General features: G+C 69.9%; 1 protein-coding gene across 2 annotated transcripts; it reads left to right on the top strand.

The window, feature by feature from the left end:
- Positions 1-124: 124 nt before the first annotated feature.
- On the top strand, positions 125-10,972 carry PSMB5 (proteasome 20S subunit beta 5). Of its 2 annotated transcripts, XM_087734976.1 has the most exons (10): positions 1,740-1,854; positions 2,851-2,903; positions 3,030-3,104; positions 3,172-3,287; positions 3,699-3,747; positions 3,826-3,854; positions 3,945-3,991; positions 5,177-5,502; positions 7,469-7,775; positions 10,664-10,972. In XM_087734976.1, exons 1-10 carry the CDS (start codon positions 1,755-1,757, stop codon positions 10,954-10,956), a joined length of 1,395 nt encoding a protein of 464 aa, XP_087591102.1. In that variant the 5' UTR covers positions 1,740-1,754; the 3' UTR covers positions 10,957-10,972. The 2 variants fall into 2 exon arrangements, with proteins under 2 accessions (XP_087591103.1, XP_087591102.1); XM_087734977.1 differs by lacking the exons at positions 1,740-1,854; positions 10,664-10,972 and adding exons at positions 125-191; positions 306-713 and having other exon boundaries at positions 2,851-3,104; positions 3,826-3,991; positions 7,469-7,620.
- Positions 10,973-11,046: the final 74 nt, after the last annotated feature.

Raw genomic sequence — 11,046 nt, forward strand, 5'->3', positions numbered from 1 at the left:
CCCCCCCCCCCCCCGGGGGCAGGGGGTCCCCCGACCCCCCCATCCCCGCCGCCCCCAAAACCCCCGCTTTTCCCCCCAAAACCGCCCCCTCAAACCACCCCCCCCCCCCCCCCCGCAGCCCCCCCGGCAGCGCCGGCCCCAGGGCGATGGAGGGGGCGGGGCTTCCCTCCCCGCAGGACCCGCCCCTGCAGGTGAGTGGGCGGGGCGAGGCAGCGGGCCCCGCCCTGCCCACCCCGTAAAAGGGGTGGGCGGGGCCAGGTGCCGAATCCCCGCCCCTCCCCTCCCATGCTGCGTGGTGTCTCCAGGCCCCGCCCAGTGGTGAGGAAGAGGGCGTGGCCAAGCCGGAGGCTCCGCCCACTGCTCCTACAGGTGGGGGGGCCCCCCCCCGTTGCAGGGCATTGGGATACGGGGGGGGCCTCCAGGGGCATTATGGGATGCTGGAGGACTGTGGGTGGGTCCTCCAGGGGCATTATGGGATGCTGGAGGACTTACAGGGTCCTCCAAGGGCATTGTGGGAGGCTGGAGGACTGTGGGTGGGTCCTCCAGGGGCATTATGGGATGCTGGAGGACTCCCCCCCCCCCCCGCCCCGCCCCGCCTCCAGCAGGGACCTCAGAGGGGAGCCGCCGGCCGGCCCCCCCCAAACCCAAGCGGACGCGCCGCGCCCAGTCCTGCGACAAGATGGAGGCCGAGGCGGGCGAAGGAGGAGGAGGAGGTGAGGCCAGGCGGCGCTGGGGGGGGGGGCGGGGGGGGGGGGCACCTCCCCCCCCCCCCCGACCGCCCCCCTCTCCCCACAGGCACCTGACGGAGGCCCCGCCCCCTCCCCGCCTCCCCCCGGCGGCTGCTAATAAAGATTGAAGCCCTGGAGAGCTCGTTCATGGCGCCCGGCGCGGGGAGACAGGGCCCGGGAGCCGCGGCGCCGTCCCTTTAAGCGCTGGCCCCGCCCCCTTTCTAACCCGCCCCCTCAGACTCCCGCCCCTTTTGGCGATGGCTCCGCCCCCTCCTCAACCCTTTAAGTGGTGGCCCCACCCCTTCTAGCAGTCGCTCCGCCCCCTCAGGCTTCCCTCTCTTTAGTGGTGGCTCCACCCCCCTCCTGCTCTTTTTAGCAGTGGCTCCGCCCCCTCTACCGGTCACCCCGCCCCCTCATCAGCTCTTTTAGCAGACGCTCTGCCCTCTCTCGGCAGAGGCTCCGCCCCCTCCCCGCCTCTCTCGGCAGAGGCTCCGCCCCCTCTCCGCCTCTCTTGGCAGAGGCTCCGCCCCCTCACAGTCCCTTTCAGCGGCGGCTCCGCCCCCCTCGCTCTTCCCGCCCTTTTTAACGGCCGCGCGTCTCCCCCTTCCCCTCAGCCTTCCCGCCCTTTTTAACGGCCGCGCGTCTCCCCCTTCCCCTCAGCCTTCCCGCCCTTTTTAACGGCCGCGCGTCTCCCCCTTCCCCTCAGCCTTCCCGCCCTTTTTAACGGCCGCTCCCCTCAGGCCTTCCCGCCCTTTTTAACGGCCGCGCGTCTCCCCCTTCCCCTCAGCCTTCCCGCCCTTTTTAACGGCCGCGCGTCTCCCCCTTCCCCTCAGCCTTCCCGCCCTTTTTAACGGCCGCTCCCCTCAGCCTTCCCCCCCCATTCCCTCACAGCGCGAAGGGGTCCCGGCGGGGAAAGGGAGGAGAAGGGGCGGCGGCGGCGGCGGCGGCGGCGGGGGAGGGGGGGGGGGGAAAGCCCCGGGCCGGCGGCTGCTCTGCCCGGCCGGGCCCCGCGCTCCCCGCGGCGGCATGGACTGGTTCCACTGCAACCGCTGCTTCCGGCAGGAGGGAGCCCGCTTCGCCGTCACCAGCTGCGGGCACGTCCTCTGCGCGGCCTGCGGGGGCGCAGGTAGGGGCCCGGCCAGGAGGAGGGGCCGCGGCTTCCAGCCGCAAAGGGGCCCGGGGGGGGGGGGTCCCCCTCGCTTTATAGCCGCAAAATGACAGAAAAAAGGGATCCCCCTCGCTTTATAGCCATAAAATGACGGAAAAAAGGGATCCCCCTCGCTTTATATCCATAAAATGACGGAAAAAAGGGATCCCCCTCGCTTTATAGCCATAAAATGACGGAAAAAAGGGATCCCCCTCGCTTTATAGCCATAAAATGACGGAAAAGAGGGATCCCCCTCGCTTTATAGCCATAAAATGACAGAAAGAAAGGATCCCCTTCACCTTATATCCATAAAACATTGGAATAGAGGGATTCCCCATCCCTTTATATCCATAAAATGCCAGGAAAAAAGGGATCCTCCTCACATTATATCCATAAAATGGGGGAAAGTAGGCACCCCCCGCACTTTATGGCCATAAAATGACAGAAAAAAGGGATCCCCCTCCCGTTATATCCCTAAAATATTGGGATGTTTGCCTCCTCCTCACATGATATCTATAAAATATTGGGATATTTACCCCGCCGCACCTTATATCTATAAAATATTGGGATACTTGCCTGCCCTCGCCTTATATCCTTAAAATATTGGGATATTTGTCCCTCCCTCGCCTTATATCTATAAAATATTGGGATATTTGTCCCTCCCTCGCCTTATATCTATAAAATATTGGGATATTTGTCCCTCCCTCGCCTTATATCTATAAAATATTGGGGTATTTGTCCCTCCCTCGCCTTATATCTATAAAATATTGGGGTATTTGTCCCTCCCTCGCCTTATATCTATAAAATATTGGGATATTTGTCCCTCCCTCGCCTTATATCTATAAAATATTGGGATATTTGTCCCTCCCTCGCCTTGTGTCTATAAAATATTGGGGTATTTGTCCCTCCCTCGCCTTATATCTATAAAATCTTGGTATTTTGGGGCAGATACTCACCTCCTTTTCCTCCCCCCAGGTCCCTGCCCTGTCTGCGCCGCCGGCTGCCGCTACCTCCCCATCTCCCCTCAGGCGAGTCCTCCTCCTCCTCCTCCTCCTCCTCCTCCTCCTCCGCCGCCGCCGCCGCCGCCGCCGCCGCCGCCGCCATTTTGCGCCTTCCTCCTCCTCATCCCCCGCCGCCGCCTTCCCTCCCCGCAGATGCGCCCGCAGGAGAAGCTTTTCTTCAGGAGCCCGGCCGACATCGCCCTCAAGCGCTTGGCCCGCGTGGCCCAGGTGAGGAGGAGGATGGAGGATGGAGGAGGAAGATGGAGGCTCTCCTCACGCCCGTCCCGCCCCGCAGGCCTGGCGCTTCCAGCGGGCGCAGTCCCGCCTGCTGCTGGCTTCCCGCGAGGAGGACGCGCGGCGCGCCCGGGCGGCGCTGGAGGAGGCGCGACGGGTCCTGCGGGAGAGGGATCGGTGAGGCGCCTTGTGAGGGGCCTCCTTCCCCGCGGCCGCCATCTTGTGAGGAGCCTCCTTCCCCATGGCTGCCATCTTGGGGGGCTCCTCCTTCCCCATGGCCGCCATCTTGTTGAGGTCCACATCATGGCCGCCATCTTGGGGGTACACCCTTCCCCATGCCTGCCATCTTGGTGAGGTCCACATCATGGCCGCCATCTTGGGGGGCGGTCCTCCTTCCCCATGGCCACCATGTTGGTTGTGCCCACATCACGGCCGCCATCTTGGTAGGGTCCATCCCCTCCCCACAGCCGCCATCTTGGTGGGGTCCACGCCACCCTACACCACCACAGCCACACGGCCGCCATCTTGGGGAGGTCTGTCCCCCCTTGCCCGCCATGCTGGGTGTCCCCCCTCCCCCCCCCCACACAGGGAGCTGGAAGCGCTGCGGCGGGAGAACGGGGAGCTGCGCCGCGCTCAGGTGGGCCCCCCGCCCCCCACCCCCCACCCCATCCCCCTCCCCCTCCCCGCGCTGACCCCCTCTTCCCTCCCCCCGCAGCTCTCCCCCGGCTGGCGCGGGGGCAGCAGGTGAGACACCCCCACCCCCCCACCCCGCCGCCACCCCGGCGTTTTGGGGGCGCGGCGACAACGGCGGCACCCCGGTGTTTGCCCGCGCAGGAGCACCACGCCCCGGCCCGTCGGCGTCACCTCCCCGGCGCAGACAGGTAGGGCCCCCCCTCCCCCCTCCCAACACCCCGGGGCTCCCCTCCCCCCCCTCGCCGCCCCCCCCCCCTCCCGATGGCTGCCTCCCTTCCAGTCACCCCCCAGCCCCGCCGGCAGCTCAGCGGCCAAGTGGTGAGGTAAGGGGGGAAGGGGGGGGGGGGGGATCCCAAATCTGGGGCGAGAACCCCCGAATTGGGGGCGCTTCCCCCCGCCCCAAAATCGCTCACCCCCCCCCCCCCCCCCCGCAGCCGCTCGGCCCCCCTCCTGGCAGGTGAGCGCCCCCCTCCCCCCACAGCGGCCGCCACGTTGGGCGTGGCGCCCCCTCCCCTCCCCCCACAGCCGTTACCCAGCGGGCTTTGCGGCCCCCCCCAGGTGGGCGGCGCCCCCCGCAGGCCCCTGACCCCCCTGGCCGCCGGCGCCGGTGAGAGACCCCAAAACCGCCCCGTTTTCCCCCAGATCCTGCCTGCCCCCCCCCCCCCGCCCCTGAGCTGCTCAGCTCCGCCCCAGCCCCAGGAAACCACGCCCTTTCCCTGGCCCTGCCCCTCGGCCCCAGGAAACCCTGCCCCTTCCCGCCCTGGCCCCGCCCCCAGCCCCAGAAACCCCACCCTTTCCCTGGCCCTGCCCCCAGCCCAAGAAAACCCTGCCCCTTACATGGCCCCCCCTTGGCTCCCTAGCCCCGCCCCCTTGGCTCCCTAGCCCCGCCCCCTTGGCTCCCTAGCCCCACCCCTTCACTCCCTAGCCCCGCCTCCAGCCCCTCCCATCAGCCCACCCAGCCCCCGCCCCCTATCCTAGCCCCGCCCCCTCAATGCCACCCCTTGCCCCACCCCACCCCCTGCCCTGATCCCGCCCCTTGCCCTAACCCTGCCCTGTAGCCCTGCCCCCTCACCCCAACCCCGCCCCTCGCCCTAACCCCTCCCCCTGCCCTGACCCCGCCCCTCGCCCTAACCCCGCCCCCCTGTCCTAACCTCGCCCCCACGGCCCCGCCCCTCTGTCCTAGCCCCGCCCTGACCCTGCCCTAGCCCCGCCCCTCACCCCGCCCCCGCCCCGCAGCCCCGCCTCCCGCCCCCGCCCAGCGGCGGCCCCACAGGTGAGCACGGGGGGGGGGGGGGGGGCGGGGGCGGCGGGGGTCTCCCCGCGGGTCCCGGGGGTCCGGATCCCCTCACCCGCCGCCCCCCCCCTCGCCCCAGGGCCACCCCGCCGCCGCTCCGGTCGCCCTGGGCCACCCCGCCGCTGCCCGCCGCCATCTTCCCCGGGGAGACCCCGCCCCCCCGCTACTGACGTCGCCGGAAGCGCCGCCATTTTGCGGCGGGGCCGGCGTTCCAAGATGGCGCTGGCCGATCTCCTCCGCTCCGCCGAGGTCCCCGCGCCTCCCCCGGCCTTGCCGCTCCTCGCCGCTCCCCGGGACGGGCCCGGTCCGCCCCCGGGCCTCGCCGCCCCGCCGCTGGGCGCCGAGGGCCCGCTCCCCGGGCCCGGCCTCCGCCTGCTGCACGGCACCACCACGCTGGCCTTCAAGGTGGGGCGGGGGGGCGGGACTCGGGCCCCGCTGCGGGGCCTGGGGGGTCCCCGGACCCCCCATGGGGGCTCCTATAGGGGTGGCACGGCTCTATAGGGACCCCAGACCCCCCATGGGGGCTCCTGTAGGGGTGGCACGGCTCTATAGGGACCCCAGACCCCCCATGGGGGCTCCTATAGGGGTGGCACGGCTCTATAGGGTCCCCAGACCCCCCATGGGGGCTCCTGTAGGGGTGGCACGGCTCTATAGGGTCCCCAGACCCCCCATGGGGGCTCCTATAGGGGTGGCACGGCTCTATAGGGACCCCAGACCCCCCATGGGGGCTCCTATAGGGGTGGCACGGCTCTATAGGGACCCCAGACCCCCCATGGGGGCTCCTGTAGGGGTGGCACGGCTCTATAGGGACCCCAGACCCCCCATGGGGGCTCCTATAGGGGTGGCACGGCTCTATAGGGTCCCCAGACCCCCCATGGGGGCTCCTGTAGGGGTGGCACGGCTCTATAGGGTCCCCAGACCCCCCATGGGGGCTCCTATAGGCGTGGCACGGCTCTATAGGGACCCCAGACCCCCCATGGGGGCTCCTGTAGGGGTGGCACGGCTCTATAGGGACCCCAGACCCCCCATGGGGGCTCCTATAGGGGTGGCACGGCTCTATAGGGACCCCAGACCCCCCATGGGGGCTCCTATAGGGGTGGCACGGCTCTATAGGGTCCCCAGACCCCCCATGGGGGCTCCTGTAGGGGTGGCACGGCTCTATAGGGTCCCCAGACCCCCCATGGGGGCTCCTATAGGCGTGGCACGGCTCTATAGGGACCCCAGACCCCCCATGGGGGCTCCTGTAGGGGTGGCACGGCTCTATAGGGACCCCAGACCCCCCATGGGGGCTCCTATAGGGGTGGCACGGCTCTATAGGGACCCCAGACCCCCCATGGGGGCTCCTGTAGGGGTGGCACGGCTCTATAGGGTCCCCAGACCCCCCATGGGGGCTCCTATAGGGGTGGCACAGCTCTATAGGGACCCTAGAGACCCCCGGGGGGGGGGCTGGTCTCTCCCTATAGGGACCCCAGATCCCCTATGGAAGCTCCTATGGGGCTGACGCTGCTCTATGGGGGACCCAGTGGCCCCAGGGAGGGACCCCGTAGCCCCAAGGGGGGACCCAGTGGCCCCACAGCCCCAGGGGGGGACCCCATAGCCCCATAGAGGGATCCAGTGGCCCCAGGGGGGGATCCAGTGGCCCCACAGAGAGACCCTATAGCCCCGGGGGGGGACCCTGTAGCCCCACAGAGGGCCCCAGTGGCCCCATAGCCCTGGGGGGGGACCCCATAGCCCCAGGGGGGGAACCAGTGGCCCCACAGAGGGACCCTATAGCCCCAGGGGGGGACCCCAATAGCCCCACAGAGGGCCCCAGTGGCCCCATAGCCCCAGGGGGGGACCCCGTAGCCCCACAGAGGGATCCAGGGGCCCCAGGGGGGCACCCCGTAGCCCCACAGAGGGACCCCATAGCCCCAGGGAGGGACCCCATAGCCCCAAGGGGGGACCCAGTGGCCCCACAGAGGGACCCTATAGCCCCAGGGGGGGATCCCGTAGCCCCAGGGGGGGACCCCAATAGCCCCACAGAGGGCCCCAGTGGCCCCATAGCCCCAGGGGGGGATCCCATAGCCCCACAGAGAGACCTCGTGGCCCCAGGGAGGGACCCCGTAGCCCCAGGGGGGGACCCCGTAGCCCCAGGGAGGGACCCCATAGCCCCACGGGGGGACCCCGTAGCCCCACAGAGGGCCCCAGTGGCCCCATAGCCCCAGGGGGGGACCCCGTAGCCCCACAGAAGGACCCAGTGGCCCCAGGAGGGCACCCCGTAGCCCCAGGGAGGGACCCCCTAGCCCCATAGAGGCACCCGGTGGCCCCCGAGCCCCCGTGGTGGCCCCCCCACCCACCCCTGTGTCGTCATCCCCCCCCCCCCCCCCCGCAGTTCGAGCAGGGCGTGATGGTGGCCGTGGACTCGCGGGCCACGGCGGGCTCCTACATCGACTCGCAGACGGTGCAGAAGGTGATCGAGATCAACCCCTCCCTGCTGGGCACCATGGCCGGCGGCGCCGCCGACTGCGGCTTCTGGCAGCGCCTGCTGGCCCGGCAGTGCCGCGTCTACGAGCTGCGCAACAAGGAGCCCATCTCGGTGGCCGCCGCCTCCAAGCTGCTGGCCAACATGGTCTACCAGTACAAGGGGATGGGGCTGAGCATGGGCACCATGATCTGCGGCTGGGACAAGAGGGGGCCAGGTCAGGCGCGGGGTTGGCGGCCGCGGCGGGGTTGGTGGCCGCGGGGCAAGGGCGGGTGGCCACGGGGTATGGGCTCGGGGGGCTGGTGGCCACGGGGCTTGAGGTTTGTGGGGTTGGCGGCCACGAGGCAAGGGCTGGGGGCTTGAGGTTTGTGGGGCTGGTGGCCACGGGGTATGGGCTCGGGGGGCTGGTGGCCACAGGGCTTGAGGTTTTTGGGGTTGGTGGCCATGAGGCAAGGGGTGGTGGCCACAGTGGGGCTGGTGGCCACAGGGTATGGGCTTGGGGGGCTGGTGGCCACAGGGCTTGAGGTTTGTGGGGTTGGTGGCCACGAGGCAAGGGCTGGGGGCTTGAGGTTTGTGGGGCTGGTGGCCACGGGGTATGGGCTCGGGGGGCTGGTGGCCATGGGGCTTGAGGTTTGTGGGGTTGGTGGCCACGAGGCAAGGGCTGGGGGCTTGAGGTTTGTGGGGTTGGTGGCCACAGGGCAAGGGCTGGTGGCCACAGTGGGGCTGGTGGCCACGGGGTATGGGCTCGGGGCTTGAGGTTTGTGGGGCTGGTGGCCACGGGGTATGGGCTCGGGGGGCTGGTGGCCACAGGGCTTGAGGTTTGTGGGGTTGGTGGCCACGAGGCAAGGGGTGGTGGCCACAGTGGGGCTGGTGGCCACAGGGTATGGGCTCGGGGGGCTGGTGGCCACGGGGCTTGAGGTTTTTGGGGTTGGTGGTCACGAGGCAAGGGCTGGGGGCTTGAGGTTTGTGGGGTTGGTGGCCACAGGGCAAGGGCTGGTGGCCACAGTGGGGCTGGTGGCCACGGGGTATGGGCTCGGGGCTTGAGGTTTGTGGGGCTGGTGGCCACGGGGTATGGGCTCGGGGGGCTGGTGGCCACAGGGCTTGAGGTTTTTGGGGTTGGTGGCCATGAGGCAAGGGCTGGTGGCCACAGTGGGGCTGGTGGCCACGGGGTATGGGCTCGGGGGGCTGGTGGCCGCAGGGCTTGAGGTTTGTGGGGTTGGTGGCCGCGGGGCAAGGGCTGGGGGCTTGAGGTTTGTGGGGCTGGTGGCCGCGGGATATGGGCTCGGGGGGCTGGTGGCCACAGGGTTTGAGGTTTGTGGGGTTGGTGGCCACGAGGCAAGGCCTGGGGGCTTGAGGTTTGTGGGGTTGGTGGCCACAGGGCAAGGGCTGGTGGCCACAGTGGGGCTGGTGGCCACGGGGTATGGGCTTGGGGCTTGAGGTTTGTGGGGCTGGTGGCCACGGGGTATGGGCTCGGGGGGCTGGTGGCCACGGGGCTTGAGGTTTGTGGGGTTGGTGGCCACGAGGCAAGGGCTGGTGGCCACAGTGGGGCTGGTGGCCACGGGGTATGGGCTCGGGGGGCTGGTGGCTGCAGGGCTTGAGGTTTGTGGGGTTGGTGGCCGCGGGGCAAGGGCTGGGGGCTTGAGGTTTGTGGGGTTGGTGGCCGCGGGGTAAAGGCTCGGGGCTTGAGGTTTGTGGGGTTGGTGGCCACGGGGCAAGGGCTGGTGGCCACAGTGGGGCTGGTGGCCACAGGGTATGGGCTCGGGGGGCTGGCGGCCACGGGGCTTGAGGTTTGTGGGGTTGGTGGCCGCGGGGCAAGGGCTTGGGGCTTCAGGTTTGTGGGGCTGGTGGCCGCGGGATATGGGCTCGGGGGGCTGGTGGCCACAGGGCTTGAGGTTTTTGGGGTTGGTGGCCACGAGGCAAGGGCTGGTGGCCACAGTGGGGCTGGTGGCCACGGGGTATGGGCTCGGGGGGCTGGTGGCCGCAGGGCTTGAGGTTTGTGGGGTTGGTGGCCACGAGGCAAGGGCTGGGGGCTTGAGGTTTGTGGGGTTGGTGGCCACAGGGCAAGGGCTGGTGGCCACAGTGGGGCTGGTGGCCACGGGGTATGGGCTCGGGGCTTGAGGTTTGTGGGGCTGGTGGCCACGGGGTATGGGCTCGGGGGGCTGGTGGCCACAGGGCTTGAGGTTTGTGGGGTTGGTGGCCACGAGGCAAGGGGTGGTGGCCACAGTGGGGCTGGTGGCCACGGGGTATGGGCTCGGGGGGCTGGTGGCCACAGGGCTTGAGGTTTGTGGGGTTGGTGGCCACGAGGCAAGGGGTGGTGGCCACAGTGGGGCTGGTGGCCATGGGGTATGGGCTCGGGGGGCTGGTGGCCGCAGGGCTTGAGGTTTGTGGGGTTGGTGGCCACGGGGCAAGGGCTGGGGGCTTGAGGTTGTGGGGTTGGTGGCCACGGGGCAAGGGCTGGTGGCTACAGTGGGGCTGGTGGCCACGGGGTATGGGCTCGGGGCTTGAGGTTTGTGGGGCTGGTGGCCACGGGGCAAGGGCTCGGGGCTTGTGGGGCTGGTGGCCACGGGGCAAGGGCTGGGGGCTTGAGGTTTGTGGGGCTGGTGGCCACGGGGTATGGGCTCGGGGGACTGGTGGCCACAGGGCTTGAGGTTCGTGGGGTTGGTGGCCGCAAGGCAAGGGCGGGTGGCCACATTGGGGCTGGTGGCCACGGGGTATGGGCTCGGGGGGCTGGTGGCCACAGGGCTTGAGGTTTTTGGGGCTGGTAGCCATGGGGCAAGGGCTGGGGGCTTGAGGTTTGTGGGGTTGGTGGCCATGGGGTATGGGCTCGGGGCTCATGGGGTTGGTGGCCATGGGTGGGGGTCTCTTCTCGGGTTGACAGGCCCGGCGGCCACCAAAAGGACCTGGCGGCCACCAGGTGATGCCGGCGGCCACCAAAAGGACCTGGCGGCCACCGGGCGATGCCGGCGGCCACCAGGTCGCTCCGGCAGCGCCTCCCCCGCCGCCCCGGCGGCGGCCACGCAGGGGACGCGGGCTCCCACCGGCCCTCCGGGGCAGCGCGGGCGGCCACGGTGGCCCCCGCTGAGGTTGCCCGCTTGCCCCCCGCAGGGCTGTACTACGTGGACAGCGAGGGGACGCGGGTGCCGGGCCGCGCCTTCGCCGTGGGCTCGGGCTCCACCTACGCCTACGGGGTGCTGGACCGCGGGCTGCGGCGGGGGCTGACGGCGGAGGCGGCCGGCGAGTTGGCCCGCCGGGCCATCTACCAGGCGGCCCACCGCGACGCCTACTCGGGGGGCCGGGTCACCGTCTACCACGTGGGGCCGGGCGGCTGGCGCCGCGTCTCCAGCGACAACGTGGCCGAGCTGCAGGAGCGCTACGCCGCCGAGGAGGCCCCCGCCTGAGGGGCTGGGGGGGGGGGGGGGAGGGGAAACGAGTGAAAAAACGCCGGGTTTGGGCAAATCGCGGCTGGGAATTGGTGGTTTTTTGGCGCG

This window comes from Nipponia nippon, unplaced genomic scaffold (assembly GCF_047370975.1).
Source record: "Nipponia nippon isolate SJK-2023a ecotype South Korea unplaced genomic scaffold, ASM4737097v1 scaffold_51, whole genome shotgun sequence".
NCBI classification, from domain to species: Eukaryota; Metazoa; Chordata; class Aves; order Pelecaniformes; family Threskiornithidae; genus Nipponia; species Nipponia nippon.